This window comes from Anguilla rostrata, chromosome 12, assembly GCF_018555375.3.
Source record: "Anguilla rostrata isolate EN2019 chromosome 12, ASM1855537v3, whole genome shotgun sequence".
In the NCBI taxonomy this organism is placed as follows: domain Eukaryota; kingdom Metazoa; phylum Chordata; class Actinopteri; order Anguilliformes; family Anguillidae; genus Anguilla; species Anguilla rostrata.
The window spans coordinates 6,576,515-6,599,565 of record NC_057944.1 but is presented as its reverse complement, the minus strand read 5'-3'; the positions used below and the strand labels follow the sequence as shown (position 1 = coordinate 6,599,565).

Genomic DNA, 23,051 nt, shown 5'->3' with positions numbered 1-23,051 from the left:
TACAGATATAGAGTGTATACTTTGTGTATGTATGTAACATTCCTTTTTTTGCATTGAAAACATTTGTATATAAACTAATTATGTATCCTATATAAGGACAAAATGTTGAGGTATGTTTTTTGTTGAGGTATAAACCTACGTCCATAGCCTGCATATGGATATCCAACAGCAGGGCCGACCCCTGCAGATTGAGGCCAAGGGTTAAAGTTCAGGTGTATTAACAGGTACAGGAGATAATGTTGTCCAACAGGTGTGCATTTGGATTCCACTGCACATTTAATTCAACAGTAATCACGCAGTACATCAGCAGCAGTGTTTGGTGCCATCGTGTGGTAAAACATTTTTATGGCAGTCCAATTTGGTGTCTTGTGTTGCGTATTTTTTGCGTATGTTGTAAAAATATGCAATCAAATTCAATTAATCACATTAGAACAAATGACCAGATTTTATGACTTAAACAGCATTTCATAATCCTACTGATTAAAACTATTGCTTGCAAACTTATAAGGCTGTAAAGCAGTACATTTTCTGCACTGCTCACTGTACTGATGACAATATAATTTTATGATGCCTTTAACTTTAATTTTGTCAGTAATTGTGTCATTACCATCGCTGTGGTACTCACCTCCTGGTTGGACTCCTGTAGCAACTGGCAGAGAAAAATTAGAAAGATTAATAATGTTAATAAGTTTTCATACGGAATTCATTTATTTATCAGACGGCTGTGTTCTGCTGAATGTGACAGGACTGTTTCTGTGTATGGGCAGAAGATGGAGCAGCTGGTGAGTTCAGGTAGACCATGAGAGTCAAGCCTGGCTCCCCACACAATATCAACCAGGCGAAACCACAAAACCACACCATATCAACCAGGAGAAACCACAAAACCACACCATATCAACCAGGAGAAACCACAAAACCACACCATATCAACCAGGAGAAACCACAAAACCACACCATATCAAACAGGAGAACCCACAACCACAAAACCACACCATATCAAACAGGAGAACCCACAACCACAAAACCACACCATATCAACCAAGAGAAAGCACAACCACAAAACCACACAATATCAACCAAGAAAATCCATAACCACAAAACCATGCAATATCAACCAGGAGAAACCACATCCACTTTTTTTGTAATCCAATATATGGTCACCTTGGCATGTGGCTTATATGTATACTTTGTGTATGTAAGTAACATGCCTTTTTTTGCATTGAAAACATTTGTATATAAACTAATTATGTATCCTATCTAAGGACAAAATGTTGAGGTATGTTTTTTTTTGAGGTATAAACCTACGTCCATAGCCTGCATATGGATATCCAACAGCAGGGCCGACCCCTGCAGATTGAGGCCAAGGGTTAAAGTTCAGGTGTATTAACAGGTACAGGAGATGTGTTGTCCAACAGGTGTGCATTTGGATTCCACTGCACATTTAATTCAACAGTAATCACGCAGTACATCAGCAGCAGTGTTTGGCGCCATCGGGTGGTAAAACATTTTTATGGCAGTCCAATTTGGTGTCTTGTGTTGTGTATTTTTCATGTTGTAAAAATATGCAATCAAATTCAATTAATCACATTAGAACAAATTACCAGATTTTATGACTTAAACAGCATTTCATAATCCAACTGATTAAAACTATTGCTTGCAAACTTATAAGGCTGTAAAGCAGTACATTTTCTGCACTGCTCACTGTACTGATGACAATATAGTTTTATGATGCCTTTAACTTTAATTTTGTCAGTAATTGTGTCATTACCATCGCTGTGGTACTCACCTCCTGGTTGGACTCCTGTAGCAACTGGCAGAGAAAAATTAGAAAGATTAATAATGTTAATAAGTTTTCATACGGAATTAATTTATTTATCAGACGGCTGTGTTCTGCTGAATGTGACAAGACTGTTTCTGTGCATGGGCAGAAGATGGAGAAACTGGTGAGTTCAGGTAGACCAGGAGAGATAAGCCTGGCTCCCCACACAATATCAACCAGGAGAAACCACAAAACCACACCATATCAACCAGGAGAAACCACAAAACCACACCATATCAAACAGGAGAACCCACAACCATAAAACCACACATATCAACCAAGAGAAAGCACAACCACAAAACCACACCATATCAACCAGGAGAAACCACAAAACCACACCATATCAACCAGGGGAAACCACAAAACCACACCATATCAACCAGGAGAAACCACAAACCACACCATATCAACCAGGAGAAACCACAAAACCACACCATATTAAACAGGAGAACCCACAACCACAAAACCACACATATCAACCAAGAGAAAGCACAACCACAAAACCACACAATATCAACCAAGAAAATACATAACCATAAAACCATGCAATATCAAGTAGGAGAAAGCACAAACCACACCATATAGACCAGGAGAAACCACCACCACACAATAATGCAATATCAACCAAGAGAAACCACAAAACCACACAATATCAACCAAGAGAAACCACAAAACCACACCATATCAACCAGGAGAAACCGCAAAACCACACAATGTCAACCAGGAGAAACCACAAAACCACACCATATCAACCAGGAGAAACCACAAAACCACACCATATCAACCAGGAGAACCCACAAAATCACACAATATCAACCAAGAGAAACCACAACCACAAAACCATTCAATATCAACCAAGAAAAACCACAAAACCACACCATATCAACCAGTAGATACCACAAAACCACACCATATCAACCAGTAGATACCACAAAACCACACCATATCAACCAGGAGAAACCAGAAAACCACACCATATCCACCAGGAGAAACCACAAATCACACCATATAGACCAGGAGAAACCACCACCACACAATCATGCAATATCAACCAAGAGAAACCACAAAACCACACCATATCAACCAGGAGAAACCAAAAAACTACACAATGTCAACCAGGAGAAACCACAAAACCACACCATATCAACCAGGAGAAACCACAAAATCACACAATATCAACCAAGAGAAACCATGCAATATCAACCCAGAGAAACCACAAAACCACACAATATCAACCAAGAGAAACCACAACCACAAAACCATTCAATATCAACCAAGAAAAACCACAAAACCACACCATATCAACCAGTAGATACCACAAAACCACACCATATAAACCAGGAGAAACCAGAAAATCACACCATATCAACCAGGAGAAACCACAAATCACACCATATAGATCAGGAGAAACCACCACCACACAATCATGCAATATCAACCCAGAGAAACCACAAAACCACACAATATCAACCAAGAGAAACCACAAAACCACACCACATCAACCATGAGAAACCAGAAAACCACACCATATTCAACCTATCATGATCAGAATCCTGGAACCAAGACGTATATGGGGGTGTCTCTGTATGCCTGTGTGTGTGTGCATGAATGCCTGTATGTGCACGTGTATGCGCGTGAGTCTGCAAGTATACGTGTGTATTTTTGCGTGTTTATTTGTGAGGTCATTCAAAGGCCAGTTTCACACAAATAAAAGAGCAAAAATTTGAAACCACACTTACCACTTGGCTGAACGCCACCAACTATAATAAGAGATATAAATTCTTATAATCAATGAGAAATTCTAATATAATAAATACAAACAGAGTAAATTATCAAACTGAACTAAAAACATACTTACCACCAGGATGTACACCTACACCAAATACAAAACAAAAAAGTATTAAAACTCAACAAATGAAAATTAGTTTAGTTTGAGAAAATATGATAATAAGGTGGTTAATAATAAAATCACGATATACAAAATATAAATAGAAACAATTATCAGAAAATAAAGAAACACACTTACCGCCAGGCTGCACTCCTACACCAAATATAAAACAAAAACTATTAAAACAGAGCAATTGTAAAATTTGTGTACAGTTTTTTCAGAAAATGCAAGAAAAAGAAATGGGAATGCCCTTACCGTATTTGGGGGGTTTAACTCCAGCTGGATAGCCTGAAATATAAAACATCATGATGCCCTATTGGTGCAGTGACTCAAAGTGGCAGAATGTGCTCCATAGCCCCGCCCCAGTGGCGCAGGCCTTACCTACACCGCCGGTCCCGACCCCCCCCACACCTCCAGCCACTCCCCCGCTGGGCAGCCCTACAGAACGGGGTACACACACGCATCAGAGGTCTGTATGTGTGGAGCCCATTTCACTTTCAGTGAATGATAAATGTGTAATGCACACTGGTAGAAACACCTGCACAATCTGAGAGAAGCAAGAGGAAATGCACACTGTGTGTAAGTATGGGCGTGTGCCTGTATGCCTGTGTGTGTGTGTGCGTGTGTGTGTGTGTGAATTCATGTGTGTGTGTGAGTGTGTATGCACGTGCGTGAAGTTATGTGTGTGAGTGTTTGTAGGTGTGTGTGAAAGCATATGTATGTGTGTGTGGGTGTTTGTGAGTGTGTGTGAATGCATGTGCGCGCGTGTGTGTGTGTGTGTGTGTGGTCATTTACAGGGCAGTTTTACAGTAATAAAATGAATAAAACTCCACCACCAACTATAATAGGAACAATTTCAATCATTATAATCAATGTGAAATTATGACATATAAAATATAAATTGAAACAACTATCAGAAAATAACAAAAAACATATTTACCACCAGGCTGCACTCCTACACCAAATATAAAACAAAAACTATTAAAACACAGCAATTGCTAAATTTGTGTACAGTATTTTCAGAAAATACAAAAAAAATAAATTGGTTCAATTCCGTCAGATATACACACCTGTAGCAACCCCAGTAGCACCTGAGAAAAAAAAAACAAGAAGGAAATCACACAATGTATGCACAGGCTTCAAACAGGATGCTCTGTGTTTCAGTTTTTCTACGCCTTGTTAGTCTACTTTGGAAATCCACGTTGAGTGTTATACACATATGGAAAAAAGATATTTGTCGTCACGGGTTTTAAATCTGCAGAGATCTTGTGGGGAGAGAGGAACCTGTCCGATGACCTGAAGAGGGACGGGAAAGAGGTTTGGCCATGGAGCAGTGGGGGAAGAGAGGAGGGCAGAGCAGCAGACGGAAGAGAGCAGTGGAGGAAGGGAGGAGGGCAGAGCAGCATGCGCTAAACTGGTGCGAGCAGCAGAGGCAGGCTTACTGGTTACAGGCAGCGCGTCCACAGAGGCATTGGCTCCTGCTAAAAGACAACACGGCGTCAGCACAACACGGTTCCGCCCCCTCCGCGCCCTGGCCCGAGCCGCGCGGTCGCGCGTTAGTGCCCGGCAGCGATTGGACCCAGGCGCTAACGTGCGACCGGCGGCGTTTGGGACCCGGGCGCTAACGTGCGACCGGCAGCCTTTGGGACCCGGGCGCTAACGCATGACCGGCAGCGTTTGGGACCCGGGCGCTAACGTGCGACCGGCGGCGTTTGGGACCCCGGCGCTAACGTGCGACCGGCGGCGATTGGACCGGCTAACTGTCACCGGGGGATTGGGCCCAGGCGCAACGTGCGACCGCGGCGTTGGACCCGGCCTAACGTGCGACCGCGGCGATGGGACCCAGGCGCTAACGTGCGACGGCGCGATTGGACCCAGGCGCTAACGTGCGACCGGCGGCGTTTGGGACCCAGGCGCTAACGTGCGACCGGCGGCGATTGGGACCCAGGCGCTAACGTGCGACCGGCGGCGTTTGGGACCCCGGCGCTAACGGCGCTCGGAGTGGGAAAACCACCGCGAACGGCGATACTTAAAGGCCTGAGCGCCGAGCGGAGAGATTAAGAAGCTTTAGCGGTCCTGTCAGGGGCACAGTAAAGCTGAAGAACGGTTAGGATGCTAAGCCCTGTATCCAAGAGGTTGCCGGTTCAATTCCATTGGCGACTAAGAGAAGGGGGGTTTTCCCTCGGGGTGCTCACACAGATCTCTTCAGCATAATACTTAAAATGAGCTTGGATGTTCAAAATCCTGTAAGAACCATCAACATTTAAAAGCTAGAGTGACCTGAAGCTCTGCTAAAAAGTGTGTTTCACCTGTGGGATATCAGGAGGGAGAATGTATCAGAGGCATTAACTCTACCTGCCCTATTTCTACAGTGCCTATGGTCTGTATTTCTCTCTATATTACCTGGTGCTAAAGTCCCTCCAGGAGCCAGTATTGGATCCTTTGCTGTAAAATGCGGAATAATAGGATTACAATACAGAACATTATGACAAACAGTGTGCAGTGCACAGACAAGTGTTTTACATTGAGAAGAGCACAGGTGAGTGTTTTACATTGAGAAGAGCACAGGTGAGTGTTTTATAGTGAGAAGAGCAGAGGTGAGTGTTTTATAGTGAGAAGAGCACAGGTGAGTGTTGTATAGTGAGAAGAGCACAGGTGAGTGTTGTATAGCGGGAAGAGCACAGGTGAGTGTTGTATAGTAAGAAGAGCACAGGTGAGTGTTATATAGTGAGAAGAGCACAGGTGAGTGTTGTATAGTGAGAAGAGCACAGGTGAATGTTGTATAGTGAGAAGAGCACAGGTGAGTGTTGTATAGTCAGAAGAGCACAGGTGAGTGTTGTATAGCGGGAAGAGCACAGGTGAATGTTGTATAGTAAGAAGAGCACAGGTGAGTGTTGTATAGCGGGAAGAGCACAGGTGAGTGTTGTATAGAGAGAAGAGCACAGGTGACTGCTTTACATTGAGAAGAGCACAGGTGAGTGTTGTACATTGAGAAGAGCACAGGTGAGTGTTGTATAGTGAGAAGAGCACAGGTGAGTGTTGTATAGTGAGAAGAGCACAAGTGAGTGTTGTATAGTGAGAAGAGTGCAGGTGAGTGTTGTATAGTGAGAAGAGCACAGGTGACTGCTTTACATTGAGAAGAGCACAGGTGAGTGTTGTACATTGAGAAGAGCACAGGTGAGTGTTGTATAGTGAGAAGAGCACAGGTGAGTGTTGTATAGTGAGAAGAGCACAGGTGAGTGTTGTATAGTGAGAAGAGCACAGGTGAGTGTTGTATAGCGGGAAGAGCACAGGTGAGTGTTGTATAGAGAGAAGAGCACAGGTGAGTGTTGTACATTGAGAAGAGCACAGGTGAGTGTTGTACATTGAGAAGAGCACAGGTGAGTGTTGTATAGCGAGAAGAGTACAGGTGAGTGTTGTATAGTGAGAACAGCGCAGGTGAGAACAGGTGATTGGGTACCTGGTTTCACAGCGGGGATGGGCTGCCCTGTCCCAGCCGGTACTACACCAACACCTGTTCCCGTCGCTGTGGCTCCACCTACCGTCCCCGTGCTCACTGGCACACCTGTGCAGGGGAGCCACACACAAATCACACGGAACAGTCTAGAACAGCTGCCCTGCGGTTTTCTTGGGCAGGGATATTATCAACTGCAAAGATGTCCTTTTCACTCGAAATAAAATGCCATGTGACGTCATAGGAGGCTTGCACAATTTGGCCGATGCCCTTACCGTATTTGGGGGGTTTAACTCCAGCTGGATAGCCTGAAATATAAAACATCATGATGCCCTATTGGTGCAGTGACTCAAAGTGGCAGAATGCGCTCCATAGCCCCGCCCCAGTGGCGCAGGCCTTACCTACACCGCCGGTCCCGACCCCTCCCACACCTCCAGCCACTCCCCCGATGGGCAGTCCTGCAGAACGGGGTACACACACGCATCAGAGGTCTGTATGTGTGGAGCCCATTTCACTTTCAGTGAATAATAAATGTGTAATGCACACCTGTAGAAACACCTGCACAGTCTGAGAGAAGCAAGAGGAAATCACACAATGCACACTGTGTGTAAGTACGAGCGTGTGCCTGTATGTCTGTGTGTGTTTGTGAGTGTGCGCATGTGTGTGTGAGTGTGTGAATGCATGTGTGTGTGTGTGTGTATGCATGTGCGTGCGTGTGTGTGTGTGTGCGTGTGTGCGTGTGTGTGTGCGCATGTGTGTGTGAGTGTATGAATGCATGTGTGTGTGTGTGTATGTGTATGCACATGCATGCATGTGTGTATGTGTGTGCGCATGTGTGTATGTGAGTGTTTGTGAGTGTGTGTAAATGCATGTGAGTGTGTGTGTGTGTGTGTGTGTGTGTATGCATGTGCGCGCATGTTTGTGTGAGTGTTTGTGAGTGTGTGTGAATGCATGTGTGTGTGTGTGTGTATGCACATGTGCGGGCATGTGTGTGTGTGTGTGTGAATGCATGTGTGCATGCATGTGTGTGTGTATGCATGTGTGCCTGGTATGTGTGTACATGAATATCTGTGCGCGTTTGGTCATTTACAGGCCAGTTTTACACTAATAAAACCACTTGGCTAAAAAACTCCACCACAAACTACAACAGGAACAATATCAATGATTATATATAATCAATTTTAAACCATGATATACAAAATATAAACAGAAAAAATTATCAGAAAATAAAAAAACACACTTACCGCCAGGCTGCACTCCTACACCAAATATAAAACAAAAACTATTAAAACAGAGCAATTGTAAAATTTGTGTACAGTATTTTCAGAAAATGCAAGAAAAAGAAATGGGAATACCCTTACCGTATTTGGGGGGTTTAACTCCAGCTGGATAGCCTGAAATATAAAACATCATGATGCCCTATTGGTGCAGTGACTCAAAGTGGCAGAATGTGCTCCATAGCCCCGCCCCAGTGGCGCAGGCCTTACCTACACCGCCGGTCCCGACCCCTCCCACACCTCCAGCCACTCCCCCGCTGGGCAGTCCTGCAGAACGGGGTACACACACGCATCAGAGGTCTGTATGTGTGGAGCCCATTTCACTTTCAGTGAATAATAAATGTGTAATGCACACCTGTAGAAACACCTGCACAATCTGAGAGAAGCAAGAGGAAATCACACAATGCACACTGTGTGTAAGTACGGGCGTGTGCCTGTATGCCTGTGTGTGTGTGTGCGTGTGTGTGTGTGAATTCATGTGTGTGTGTGAGTGTGTATGCACGTGCGTGAAGTTATGTGTGTGAGTGTTTGTAGGTGTGTGTGAAAGCATATGTAGTGTGTGTGTTGTGAGGTGTTGATGCATGTGTGTTGTGGTAATTGTGTTGTGTGTCATGTGCAGCAGCGGTGTGTGTGTGTGTGTGGTCATTGAATGAATGAATAAAACTCCACCACCAACTATAATACGAACAATTTCAATCATTATAATCAATGTGAAATTATGATATATAAAATATAAATTGAAACAACTATCAGAAAATAACAAAAAACATACTTACCACCAGGCTGCACTCCTACACCAAATATAAAACAAAAACTATTAAAACAGAGCAATTGTCAAATTTGTGTACAATATTTTCAGAAAATACAAGAAAAAGAAATTGGTTCAATTCGGTCAGATATACACACCTGTAGCAACCCCAGTAGCACCTGAAAAAAAAAAGGAAAGAGGAAATCACATACTGTACCCAACTGGCTTCAAGGACTACACAGTGTTTCAGTTTTTATACACATTGTTAGTCTACCATGAAATTAAACTAATGATAAAACTACAAATATCTATGTTGGGTGTTAAATGTGGAGAAAATATTTCTTGTGACTGGTGTTAAATCAGGGGAAATCTTTTGAGGTGACAGGACCACATCAGGAGAGAGTCAACATGAAGGAGCCTGTCTTTCCGTCTTTTTCGATTTAATTATACCTAACGTGGTAGTAAATACACACGTACTCTGAGGCCGTGTGAAATGCTTCTGGAGAAAAAACGTTATCCACTGTTATCCATTGGGTGCCATAAGACAGCCAATCACCTGCAAGGCCTTGCAGCTTCCATGCGATTGATAAAAAGACATCACATGATCACATGGAAGCTGTAGGACCTTGCTGCTGATTGGCAGCCTTATCAACACCTAATAGATAACAGCTGTTATGTTTTTTTTTCCGGAAGTATTTCACACGGCCTCTGAAGGGTGGTTGTTTACTACCGCACCGGATATAATCAAGGAGAAGAAGATAAAAAGAAAGGTAATACACCACATGGTGGCGAAGACCGTTATTGCAACCGATAACTATCATTGTGGTATATTGCCCAGCCCAAAGTTGCATTCACTTTCAGTGAATAAAGTTTTCTTCGACAGAAATGATTCACTGTTTTCAATATTTATAAATCGTAACATAATCAGTTTTTGAAAAGAATAATTCATAATGAAATTACATTGACTAACAGGAGAAACATAATCATACCATATTTTGGAGGTTTTGCACCAGCTCCATATGCTGTCAAAAAAGCATAAAATATATCATAAATTTTGATTGCTGATTAGCATATCTACAATCTGCTAATACATACCCATTAATACACTCTCATATCACCTATCTTACCCCCATATCTACTATCTTACTCCCATATCCCCTAACTTACCCCCATATCCCCTAACTCACCCCCATATCCCCTACCATACCCCCATATCCCCTAACTTACCCCCATACCCCTTAACTTACCCCCATATCCCCTAACTTACCCCCATATCCCCTAACTTCCCCCCTTTTCCCCTAACTTACCCCCATATCCCCTAACTTCCCCCTTCCCCTAACTTACCCCATATCCCCTAACTCACCCCCATATCCCTAACTTACCCCCATACCCCTAACTTACCCCCATACCCCTAACTTACCCCCATACCCCTAACTTACCCCCATATCCCCTAACTTACCCCCATATCCTCTAACCTCCCTCATATCCCCTAACTTACCCCCATATCCTCTACCTCCCATATCCCCTAACTTACCCCCATATCCCCTACCTTACCCCCATATCCCCACTTACCCCCATATCCCCTAACTTACCCCCATATCCACTAACCTCCCCTCATATCCCCTAACTTACCGCCATATCCCCTAACTTACCCCCATACCCCCTAACTTACCGCCATATCCTCTAACTTACCCCCATATCCTCTAACCTCCCCCTCATATCCCCTAACTTACCCCATATCCCCTAACTTACCCCCATATCCCTTAACTTACCCCCATATCCCCTAACTTACCCCCATATCCCCTAACTCACCGCCATATCCCCTAACTTACCCCCATACCCCTAACTTACCCCCATATCCCCTACCTTACCCCCATATCCCCTAACTTAACCCCATATCCCCTAACTTACCCCCATATCCATATCCCCCCGGGACTGCTCCTGGCACTGCTCCGGGCACCCCGCCTATTCCAGTGGCCCCTGGTACCCCTGTTGGAGTGATATATTTTGACCGGGGTGTAAACAATGTAATATTCAGTATTGCTCAATTATTCTCTCTTTGCCTTTCTGTTATTATATAATATCCCTGTAACCATAATAGGTAACTATGGAAGACAGTATATGGCATATGTAATAACATTTCCAAATGATAAATAACAACAATGTTTTAGCAGCAATCAGACAAAGGGATGTAATGGAGTTCTGCAGTGTGCTGATTGCTCAGTCAGAGTGTTTAAGTTCCTTTCTTGTGTGTTCAGACACAGCATTAACACTAGTGTTAGCACATCCATTGCTCACCACCAAGGATAGATTCAAAAAGCTGATCTTACCATATTTAGGAGGCTTGGCCCCACCCCTGTACCCTGTAACACAAACACATGTTATAAGCATGCCTTAGTGCTTAGTGCACAGCATGGCCTGCTGGGATGTGTAGTTGTAGACAGTGTTGTGCTTTTCTTCTGTACTCCAGTGTTTCACTACCTTCAGATTGAGTAACTTTCAGCATTTACTTCTCCCAACTCATCCCAAAGTCTTTTTTTTTTAATAACACCTTTCATACAAAATGCAGCTCAAAGTGCTGAACAGGAATAATAAAAGCAAAGGAAGATGGAAAAACACAATGATCATAGTCAGTTATACAATCTAAAACATAAAACAAGATGAAGAAAGGGAATAAAAAATTAAATAAAATATTAGAAGTAATAAATAATCAAATATTAAAATAAAATACAATAAAATGTTACATTGAAAAATGAAATGTGATGAAGCAATAAAACACAGGGCAGAGTAAAGGAATCAAAAGCCACATCAGAAAGGAATGATTTGAGCTGCTTTTCAAAGTTGCCAAGTGACTCAGCTGTTCTAAGGTTCTGGGGCAGAGTGTTGGTCCATAATAGCAGAAGGCACTCTCACCACTATTTTTGTGTTTAACCACAGGTATACCGAGTAAGCCCGTTGTGGATGTCCTAAGTGCTTGCGTTGGCACATAAAATGACAGGCAGTCTTGGATATAATAAGATGCCAAACCATTAAAAGCTTTACATAAAAGGAACAAGACTTTTAAATAATTTCTAAAAGAAACAGGGAGCAGATGTAAAGCAGCAAGGATGGGTGTAACAAGTTCTTTTTTTCTTAGTTTTTGTTAAAATTCTAGCAGCAGTGTTCTGAATAACTTGATGTTTATCAATAGATTCCTAGGGCAGGCTGGTAAAAAGTGCATTGCAGTAGTCCAAACGGCTAGAAATAAAAGCATGTATCAATTTTTTGGCATCTTACTGTGTAAAACTCTTACTTTGGCTATGTTTCTTATGATTAAAAAATACAGTCTTGGTCACCTCGTTTATGTGTGATTTGAGTCCAGTATCTAAAATGACTCCCAGTTTTCTCCCAGAATTCAGTTTTCGTCTGTCGAGTCAGGCTGCCCATCTTTGTTAGCGGCCTGTTTCAATTTAGCTTAGGACCGGTTGGAAATTTCCTATGTCATATCTTCAATTAGTTTTAAAACGTTTTCGTTCATCCATTCATTTACGTCGGACAGACAAGCTGCCAGCACGATCATAGCATTTTGTATCATCGGGCTCAACAGAGACATATGGGGTGACATAGCTCAGGAGGTAAGACCGATTGTCTGGCAGTCGGAGGGTTGCCGGTTCAAACCCCGCCCTGGGCATGTCGAAGTGTCCTTGAGCAAGACACCTAACCCCTAACTCCTAACTGCTCTGGCGAATGAGAGGCATCAATTGTAAAGCGCTTTGGATAAAAGCGCTATATAAATGCAGTCCATTTACCATTTACATAGTACATGCGTGTCATCAGCGTAACAAAGGAAGTTCACATTGTGATGACGGATGATCTTACACAAAGGAAGTACATACAAGGAAAATAAAAGAGGTCCAAGAATACTACCCTGGGGTATGCCGCAGTTAACACCAACTGACTGTGAAGCGTGGTCCCCAAGTACCACAAAGAATTGTCTTTCCATTACATAAGTATTGAACCGGTTTAGCACACTACCAGAGAGACCGACCCCCTTCTCGAGGTGGTGAATTAGGATGTTATGATCTATAGTGCTGAATCGTAAATCATTCAGTACTTTAACTAAGGCTGTTTCAGTGCTATGATTAGCATGAAATCCTGACTGAAATTTTTCAAGAGTTGTATTTCTGAAATTAGGAATTAATATGTATAAAAACAACTTTTTCAAATATTTATAATTAATAACTCACAAGGGAGCACGCCACCCGGAACTCCGCCTGGAACGCCTCCGGGAACTCCACCTGGGACCCCGCCTGGAACTCCGCCTGGAACTCCACCTGGAAATCCACCTGGAAATTTTCCTGGGACTCCGCCAGGAACGCCGCCTGGGACCCCACCTGGTACTCCGCCTGGAACCCCACCTGGAACTCCACCTGGAACTCCACCTGGAACTCCACCTGGGACCCCGCCCGGAACTCCGCCCGGTAAACCTGAGGATAAGAGCAGTAGCTCACCCTTAGGTCAGTATAACACAGTCAGCTCCACTCTTAGATCAGTATAACACAGTCAGCTCCACCCTTAGGTCAGTATAACACAGTCAGCTCCACTCTTAGATCAGTATAACACAGTCAGCTCCACCCTTAGATCAGTATAACACAGTCAGCTCCACTCTTAGATCAGTATAACACAGTCAGCTCCACCCTTAGATCAGTATAACACAGTCAGCTCCACCCTTAGATCAGTATAACACAGTCAGCTCCACCCTTAGATCAGTATAACACAGTCAGCTCCACTCTTAGATCAGTATAACACAGTCAGCTCCACCCTTAGATCAGTATAACACAGTCAGCTCCACCCTTAGATCAGTATAACACCGTCAGCTCCACCCTTAGATCGGTATAACACAGTCAGCTCCACTCTTAGATCAGTATAACACAGTCAGCTCCACCCTTAGATCAGTATAACACCGTCAGCTCCACCCTTAGATCAGTATAACACAGTCAGCTCCACCCATAGATCGGTATAACACAATCAGTCAGCTCCACCCTTATATTAGTATGAGATCGGCAGCTCTAGTCTTGGATCAGTATAGCATAAATTTCAGTACAGTTTGCCAGCAACATGTGCTAATGAAAGAAAGCAAACATTGTTAATATATTCTTACCATATTTAGGAGGTTTAACTCCAGTACCATATCCTGAAATGGAAATGATACCAGTTATACTTTTTATAATTCCTTATTTCATCCTCTTTACATTGCTGGATGTTGGTAAACATTAGATTAGATTAGATTAGATTCAACTTTATTGTCATTGCACAAAGTACACGTACTGAGACAACGAAATGCAGTTAGCATCTAACCAGAAGTGCAAAAGAAGCAGTGAAGTGCAGTAAGGTGTATGTACATATGTATAATATAAATATAGAATATGGAATAAAAAGCTAAGGTATGCTGAACCTGCTAAACTCCTAGATGGAGGTAAATCTGCTGAGCCCACAGTAGTGTTACTGTAAGCATAAACACATACTGTGGTACTGTTGCAGAGGGTAATGCTATTCCTCATATGAGCCCAAGGCAAACAATTTGATAAAACTCTCCTTATATTTTTCATAAAATGCTGAAACAGCACTACTGTAGTTTGGTTTAAATGTATCCTGCATATAACACTTAATTTCTTAAGGGACGGTTCAGTATTTGAATGACGGTTCAAAATTGCACTGTCCTGCTTGTACACCCAACCACCGTTCTGGGCAGCGCACCTGGCAACACTCCAGCACCTCCTGGTAGACCTGAGGGGCAGAACACAGGTGTGAACAGTCCAGGTGGGGTTCTGTTCCCCATTACACTGACCGAGGAGTAATTAAACACAAGCATAGTGCTATGGCCCGCCCGTATTTAAAGGCAGCCGTGGTGAAGTAGCGTATTCATAACCAACCAGAACCACAGACATTTAGTTATGCTTGCGGTGCAGTCTGTGAGTATTTGGACACTGTTTTGGCTCTGTACTCCAGCACACTGGTGAGTCTATGTCTAAAAAGGGCTGTAATTCCCACACAACTTGCCCAATATGGACGTAAATACCCAAAAATGAGAGTCTGCACAGTAATCTCATGTTCATTGTTTCATTTCAATATGCTGGAGTCAAAACAACAAGAAATTGTTTCACAACAAAAATTATGTCACTGTCCAAATACTTTTGGACTGTACTTATATTACAATGTGTCAAGGGGCTATTTTAACAGACATGCAAAAAATAGTGTACCATATTTACAGAGATCTTCCCAGCAGAGGCAAATTTGCATATATTTCTTTGTTTTTCCACAGAAACTACTTGTTTATTTTTTGCACAACGACCACCAGGAGGCAAATGTGAGCACTAAAATCCATATCTGACTGTTAAAACTCTGCCGCCGCAGAGGCAAATGTGTCAAATGTAACCCTAAACCACTGTAGGACGTTTAGCAGGAAGACCATAGCTTGTAAAACAAAACACACAATCAAACACAAATATCATAATATTCTGGATAAGGTTTAGAATTTCTATAGACAGACTGACATAAAAACACCACATGTATTGGAGAATATCGTATGTCACAATCGCCAATAATTACTCTCCAGCGCTTGTTCTATACTTGGTACACTACAGCACAAGGGGCACTAGGTAATGTTTGACGATGTTTAACACATTCATATTAAATTAAAGTATCACACGTGCCAGTGATGCACGAGTGAATCTGTATTACCCCGTTAGGTACACATATGGTGGCAGTTTTAATTCCTGCGGCTATATGGAGCTTATTATTGGTTTCATTTCACAAATACCTGTGCCCAGGAGTCTGTTCAAACATGTTTTAAAGCAAAAGATTTATATTTTTGGCAGTTTATACTGGAATTCACCATAACATCATGGCACATATATACTGTAAACTCTGTATTAAGATACCATAATATCATTACCCTTAGGTTTACTGTAACTGGTATTTAAATTCATGACCTGGCCACCAATGATGCTCTGCTCATACCAGGGCCTGACACGTTACCTGGGTAACCACCCCCTCCTCCGATTCCAGTGCCGGGCACCAACCCCGCTCCACCAGGACCTGTGGCACACGGAGAGCTCTTCACTTCCTTCTGTCTGTACACTTACAAGCATTTACATGTATGTATACAGCACTGCATCATACATTTTGAGACAAATCTGCGTACCATATTTGTAAGCTTTAGCCCCTCCTGGATATCCTAAAACACAAAACATTGATTTACATACTCATTCATTTACACTGATACTACAGTACCTTACGCATATATTGTGATTATGGAAAAATGGCCTTGGGGATGTGGTTAAACAGCACTGTGGGGTGTGGTTATAGGGCAGTGTGGGGTGTGGTTATAGGGCAGTATGGGGTGTGGTTATAGAGCAGTATGGGGTGTGGTTATAGAGCAGTGTGGGGTGTGGTTATAGAGCAGTGTGGGGTGTGGTTATAGAGTGGTATGGGGTGTGGTTATAGGGCAGTGTGGGGTGTGGTTATAGAGCAGCATGTAGTGTGGTTATAGAGCAGTATGGGGTGTGGTTATAGAGCAGTGTGGGGTGTGGTTATAGAGCAGTGTGGGGTGTGGTTATAGAGTGGTATGGGGTGTGGTTATAGGGCAGTGTGGGGTGTGGTTATAGAGCAGCATGTAGTGTGGTTAAAGAGCAGTATGGGGTGTGGTTATAGAGCAGCATGTAGTGTGGTTATAGGGCAGTATGGGGTGTGGTTATAAGGCAGTGTAGGTGTGGTTATAGGGCAGTATGGGGTGTGGTTATAGAGCAGTATGGGGTGTGGTTATAGGGCAGTGTGGGGTGTGGTTATAGGGCAGTGTGGGGTGTGGTTTTAGAACAGCATGTAGTGTGGTTATAGAGCAGTATGGGGTGTGGTTATAGGGCAGTATGGGGTGTGGTTATAGAGCAGTATGGGGTGTGGTTATAGAGCAGTATGGGGTGTGGTTTTAGAACAGCATGTAGTGTGGTTATAGAGCAGTATGGGGTGTGGTTATAGGGCAGTGTGGGGTGTGGTTATAGAGCAGTATGGGGTGTGGTTATAGAGCAGTATGGGGTGTGGTTATAGAGCAGTATGGGGTGTGGTTATAAGGCAGTGTGGGGTGTGGTTATAGAGTGGTGTGGGGTGTGGTGATACAACAGTATGAGGTGTGGTTATAAAGTGGTGTGGGGTGTGGTGATAGGGCAGTATGGGGTGTGGTTATAGGGCAGTATGGGGTGTGGTTTTAGAACAGCATGTAGTGTGGTTATAGAGCAGTATGGGGTGTGGTTATAGGGCAGTGTGGGGTGTGGTTATAGGGCAGTATGGGGTGTGGTTTTAGAACAGCATGTAGTGTGGTTATAGAGCAGTATGGGGTGTGGTTATAGAGCAGTATGGGGTGTGGTTATAGAGCAGTATGGGGTGTGGTTATAGAGCAGTATGGGGTGTGGTTATAGGGCAGTATGGGGTGTGGTTATAGGGCAGTGTGGGGTGTGGTTATAGAGCAGTATGAGGTGTGGTTATAGGGCAGTGTGGGGTGTGGTTATAGGGCAGTGTGGGGTGTGGTTTTAGAACAGCATGTAGTGTGGTTATAGAGCAGTATGGGGTGTGGTTATAGAGCAGTATGGGGTGTGGTTATAGGGCAGTATGGGGTGTGGTTATAGAGCAGTATGGGGTGTGGTTTTAGAACAGCATGTAGTGTGGTTATAGAGCAGTATGGGGTGTGGTTATAGAGCAGTATGGGGTGTGGTTATAGGGCAGTATGGGGTGTGGTTATAGGGCAGTGTGGGGTGTGGTTATAGGGCAGTGTGGGGTGTGGTTATAGGGCAGTGTGGGGTGTGGTTATAGAGCAGTATGGGGTGTGGTTATAGAGCAGCATGTAGTGTGGTTATAGGGCAGTATGGGGTGTGGTTATAGGGCAGTGTGGGGTGTGGTTATAGGGCAGTGTGGGGTGTGGTTATAGAGCAGTATGGGGTGTGGTTATAGGGCAGTGTGGGGTGTGGTTATAGAGCAGTATGGGGTGTGGTTATAAGGCAGTGTAGGTGTGGTTATAGGGCAGTATGGGGTGTGGTTATAGGGCAGTGTGGGGTGTGGTTATAGAGTGGTGTGGGGTGTGGTGATAGAGCAGTATGGGGTGTGGTTATAAGGCAGTGTAGGTGTGGTTATAGGGCAGTATGGGGTGTGGTTATAGGGCAGTGTGGGGTGTGGTTATAGAGTGGTGTGGGGTGTGGTGATACAACAGTATGAGGTGTGGTTATAGAGTGGTGTGGGGTGTGGTGATAGAGCAGTATGGGGTGTGGTTATAGGGCAGTGTGGGGTGTGGTTATAGAGCAGTATGGGGTGTGGTTATAAGGCAGTGTAGGTGTGGTTATAGGGCAGTATGGGGTGTGGTTATAGGGCAGTGTGGGGTGTGGTTATAGAGTGGTGTGGGGTGTGGTTATAGGGCAGTGTGGGGTGTGGTTATAGAGCAGTATGTAGTGTGGTTATGTAGTAGTGTGAATTTGGCAGAATAGTTGATTTTACCAGTTTCAGAGCTGCTTGTGTATCCCTACATATTTACCTCCAAATCCAACCAATGGCCACCCACCTGGCGCCACACCTGGAGCCACACCTGGAACTACACCTGGAACCACACCTGGAACTACACCTGGAACCACACCTGGTGCCACACCTGGAATACCCCAACGGAAGGACACTCCATCAGTGGTTCAGTGGTTCAAAAGGATCAGTAGACCTTCATGCAATAAAAGCGGTAACGTGTTAACGGAATATATTTCCACTGACTGGTCACATATCTGCTCAGGAATGACATTAAAATGAGATGACATTATGTCAATATATATCCAGCTGTATAATTGAATACAATGTAAGTCTGCTAAATGCCTGTAATGTAATGTAATGTAATGTCTGCAGGTGATGGTGTCATTATGGCGGCTGCATTGGATGAGCAACGAGCATGAAGTCCACTGAGCAAGTTTGGGCAGGAAACTCTTGGTCAGCCAACCATGGGTCAGCCTCAGCAACCACATTCTCATACTCAACCAATCGCATACACGCATCACTACATGTTCTCATACTCAGCCAATCGCATACACACATCACTACATGTTCTAATACTGAACTAATCACATACACACATCACCATATGTGCTCATACTCAACCAATCACATGCACACATCACTACATGCTCTAATACTGAACCAATTGCATACACACATCACTACATGTTCTAATACTGAACTAATCACATACACACATACCATATGTGCTCATACTCAACCAATCGCATACACACATCACTACATGTTCTAATACTGAACTAATCACCATATGTGCTCATACTCAACCAATCACATGCACGCATTGCTAATGAAGTGCCTTTTTTAAATCAACACTCGGACCTCTCAGGTGCCGCTCATTGTCTGCGGTGCTTTTTGCATGCTACCCTTGCTGCAGCTCACAGAAGTGCGCTCACCCTCCACCACTCCGGCTTCCACCTGTAGTTTGGATCTGCTTGTGGCTACTAGGGGGTTTCGTTATTCCTCCTGTTTAGTAGGGGATATGTATTTTGACCCCTGTTTGATAGGAGTGCATGCTGGTGTGTGCACAGACATTCCTAAATCAGATCCATCTAGCGCCAAACCATAAACAGTTACTTTGCATATTCAGTAATATATTTAATCTAAATATGTGAGTTGTCCTGACTGAAATTATGTAATTCTGGTGACTGTAGTGTTGGTGTTATAATGATGGGGGCAGTGTTGGTGTTGTTATTGCAGGTACATTGTTGGTGTTGTTTTGGCAGGTATAATGTTAGCGATATTATGGCAGTTATGAGTCGTGTAAAATGTCCACAAACAGGCCTGCACATACAGGTAATGTCCTGTAGGGGGCTGATGTGCTTCACCGAGGCTCTAAAACAGGGGTGTCCAAACTTATCCAAAAAGGGCCGGTGTGGGTGCAGGTTTTCGTTCTTGCTGAGCACTATGACACCTGATTGTACTTATCAAAGTCTTGATTGAAGACCATGATTAATTAATTAGTTGAATCAGGTGTTGTAATGCTGGACTGAAACAATCACTTGCACCCACACGGGCCCTTTTAGGATAAGATTGGACACCCCTGCTCTAAAATTTGGGGTCACTTCTCACCTCCGGGATAAAAACCCCCGGGGACGACCCCTGGGTACACCCCAGCACCTGGCACCCTACCCGCACCTGGCAGAGAACAGAACCATTACCTAGGGACCCTCAGCAAATGCACAAAATGTGCTTTAAAGGAAAGATACATGGCAAAAGAGAGAGTTAAATATATAAAGGGTTGTAAATGTAATGTACAGTCACAATGTCTTACTGTAACCAAGAAATGTCTTACTGCAAAACTCAATACTTAGGAGAGTAGTTTTTTAAATACTAGTCTTAACAATGCAGTAATGTTGTATGGTTAACTTTTTATTTAAAACAGGTTAATAAAGAATAAACATGAAGAAATCTCTTTACTTTTACAGACATTATGTTTTAACAAATATTCTGTCATCCTGTGTATAAGTGCCAAGTCTGAATAGATTACAGTGTTCTGCCTATAATATGTTTTCGAGGACTTGTTACTGGCAAAGTTTAAATCAGTAACAGAGCCTGGCACTGTACTTCATATTTGCTCTGCCTAATGGTCACCGATAACCAGAAACACTCCGTGTCCCACACACTATACACCCCAGCACCACACACGCAAGGCACCCCAAACACGCCCGAACATTGTTTCCTCTCAGACAACACTGGCAATGATTTCCTCCTCAAGTCAAAAAGTGAGCATTTCTCACCAGCTGTGTAACTGTATGTTCTCTGTGTCACAGCTTGTCTGTATGAACTGTGTGCAGGATGTGAAGTGCTTGAGGTCTTTACCATATTTAGCGGCTTTGGCCTGAGCTGGCGTTAATATTTGTGTTCCCACACCTGTAAAGGAACAGGTGAACATTACAATCAGTAGGTGCCACCTCCTAATTCTTGTAATCATACCTGTTTCAAGTAAAACACATCTCCTGGGAAACCGCACCTGGTCCAGCTAATTTACCCCTGTTACTGGTGAATCACATCTGCTTCAGCCTAATAACACTGCTTCAGCCTAATCACACTGATTCAGCCTAATCACACCTGCTTCAGCCTAATCACACCTGCTTCAGCCTAATCACACTGCTTCAGCCTAACCACACCTGCTTCAGCCTAATCACACCTGCTTCGCTATACATGCTTCAGCCTAATCACACTGCTTCAGTCTAATCACACCTGCTTCAGCATAATCACATCTGCTTCAGCCTAATCACACTGCTTCAGCCTAACCACACCTGCTTCAGCCTAATCACACTGCTTCAGCTAACCACACCTGATTCAGCCTAATCACACCTGCTTCAGCCTAATCACACATGCTTCAGTCTAATCACACTGCTTCAGCCTAACCACACCTGCTTCAGCCTAATCACACCTGCTTCAGCCTAATCACACTGCTTCAGCCTAATCACACCTGCTTCAGCCTAATCACACTGCTTCAGCCTAATCACACCTGCTTCAGCCTAATCACACTGCTTCAGCCTAACCACACCTGCTTCAGCCTAATCACACTGCTTCAGTCTAACCACACCTGCTTCAGCATAATCACACCTGCTTCAGCCTAATCACACCTGCTTCAGTCTAATCACACCTGCTTCAGCCTAATCACACCTGCTTCAGTCTAATCACATCTGCTTCAGCCTAATCACACCTGCTTCAGCTTAATCACACCTTCAGCCTAATCACACCAGCTTCAGTCTAATCACACCTGCTTCATCTTAATCACACCTGCTTCAGCCTAATCACACCTGCTTCAGTCTAATCAGATCTGCTTCAGCCTAATCACACTGCTTCAGCTTAATCACACCTGCTTCAGCCTAATCACACCTGCTTCAGTCTAATCAGATCTGCTTCAGCCTAATCACACCTGCTTCAGCTTAATCACACTGCTTCAGCTTAATCACACCTGCTTCAGTCTAATCACACTGCTTCAGCCTAATCACACTGCTTCAGCCTAATCACACTGCTTCAGCCTAACCACACCTGCTTCAGCCTAATCACACCTCCAGATAGTCATCCCTGCAGGGTCATTCTTCTCTCACAGTTTATGTCAGGAGATAGCAAATCCTGTGCAATGTGTTGCATATTCTGATAGAATTCACACTGATGAACATCAACCAGTGACACTCACCAAATATACGAGCCTCCCCAAATACTGACCAGTCCCTGTAGGGTATCCTGGCTTAGCTCCCGCTCCACCTCCCGGAAGTCCAGCTCCACCTCCCGGAAGTCCAGCTCCACCTCCCGGAAGCCCCGCTCCACCTCCCGGAAGTCCGGCTCCACCTCCGGGAAGTCCCGCTCCACCTCCAAAGCCACCGTAGCCTGGCGCACACAGAGTTACATTACATTCCATTTATTTGGCAGAGGCATTGCAAGTTACAACATCAAGATAATGATACAAGGCACAACAAGTGCTGGATGGAGGTATACATAACATGAGTCGCACAGGAGGTACATGTGTAGCATGAAAGAGGGGACAAGGGACAGAGTTGACAGGTCACATAGTGCCCTCTGGGAGGCGCTACACACAAGGTTTAGAGGATTCTCTGACGTACCGTAGGGGAGTTTGCCACCGCCGTAAGGTGAGCCGTAACCGCCTGTGGGAGAACACAGACCGGCAATGTCAGAACGACAGCACGATAGCATGACAGCACGATAGCATGATAACACATTCCACTCTATCAACACCTAATCACAGACATTAGACTCTATTCCCCCCAAGTCTTGATAGTTTAGTCTGGAGAACCTCATCAGTTTTGTTCACTGTT

General features: G+C 43.9%; 1 protein-coding gene across 1 annotated transcript in view; it reads right to left on the bottom strand.

Moving 5' to 3' along the window:
* Positions 1 to 23,051, bottom strand: part of LOC135236737 (elastin-like) — a 61,483-nt gene that overhangs the window by 3,076 nt on the left and 35,356 nt on the right. Inside the window, exons 14-47 of the mRNA XM_064303250.1 lie at positions 22,839 to 22,880; positions 22,444 to 22,605; positions 21,082 to 21,132; positions 20,332 to 20,397; positions 18,767 to 18,850; positions 16,370 to 16,402; positions 16,204 to 16,263; positions 14,923 to 14,952; positions 14,327 to 14,359; positions 13,413 to 13,652; positions 11,517 to 11,549; positions 11,098 to 11,175; positions 10,176 to 10,208; positions 9,345 to 9,365; positions 9,215 to 9,229; positions 8,649 to 8,705; positions 8,523 to 8,555; positions 8,406 to 8,420; positions 7,563 to 7,619; positions 7,437 to 7,469; positions 7,168 to 7,272; positions 6,111 to 6,152; positions 5,150 to 5,188; positions 4,778 to 4,798; positions 4,648 to 4,662; positions 4,089 to 4,145; positions 3,963 to 3,995; positions 3,846 to 3,860; positions 3,678 to 3,692; positions 3,559 to 3,579; positions 1,787 to 1,810; positions 1,306 to 1,347; positions 626 to 649; positions 140 to 181 (exon numbers count right to left, since the gene is read on the bottom strand). Of these exons, the coding sequence (XP_064159320.1) occupies positions 140 to 181; positions 626 to 649; positions 1,306 to 1,347; positions 1,787 to 1,810; positions 3,559 to 3,579; positions 3,678 to 3,692; positions 3,846 to 3,860; positions 3,963 to 3,995; positions 4,089 to 4,145; positions 4,648 to 4,662; positions 4,778 to 4,798; positions 5,150 to 5,188; positions 6,111 to 6,152; positions 7,168 to 7,272; positions 7,437 to 7,469; positions 7,563 to 7,619; positions 8,406 to 8,420; positions 8,523 to 8,555; positions 8,649 to 8,705; positions 9,215 to 9,229; positions 9,345 to 9,365; positions 10,176 to 10,208; positions 11,098 to 11,175; positions 11,517 to 11,549; positions 13,413 to 13,652; positions 14,327 to 14,359; positions 14,923 to 14,952; positions 16,204 to 16,263; positions 16,370 to 16,402; positions 18,767 to 18,850; positions 20,332 to 20,397; positions 21,082 to 21,132; positions 22,444 to 22,605; positions 22,839 to 22,880 (1,671 nt within the window). The remainder of the gene's footprint in view (positions 1 to 139; positions 182 to 625; positions 650 to 1,305; positions 1,348 to 1,786; positions 1,811 to 3,558; positions 3,580 to 3,677; positions 3,693 to 3,845; positions 3,861 to 3,962; positions 3,996 to 4,088; positions 4,146 to 4,647; positions 4,663 to 4,777; positions 4,799 to 5,149; positions 5,189 to 6,110; positions 6,153 to 7,167; positions 7,273 to 7,436; positions 7,470 to 7,562; positions 7,620 to 8,405; positions 8,421 to 8,522; positions 8,556 to 8,648; positions 8,706 to 9,214; positions 9,230 to 9,344; positions 9,366 to 10,175; positions 10,209 to 11,097; positions 11,176 to 11,516; positions 11,550 to 13,412; positions 13,653 to 14,326; positions 14,360 to 14,922; positions 14,953 to 16,203; positions 16,264 to 16,369; positions 16,403 to 18,766; positions 18,851 to 20,331; positions 20,398 to 21,081; positions 21,133 to 22,443; positions 22,606 to 22,838; positions 22,881 to 23,051) is intronic.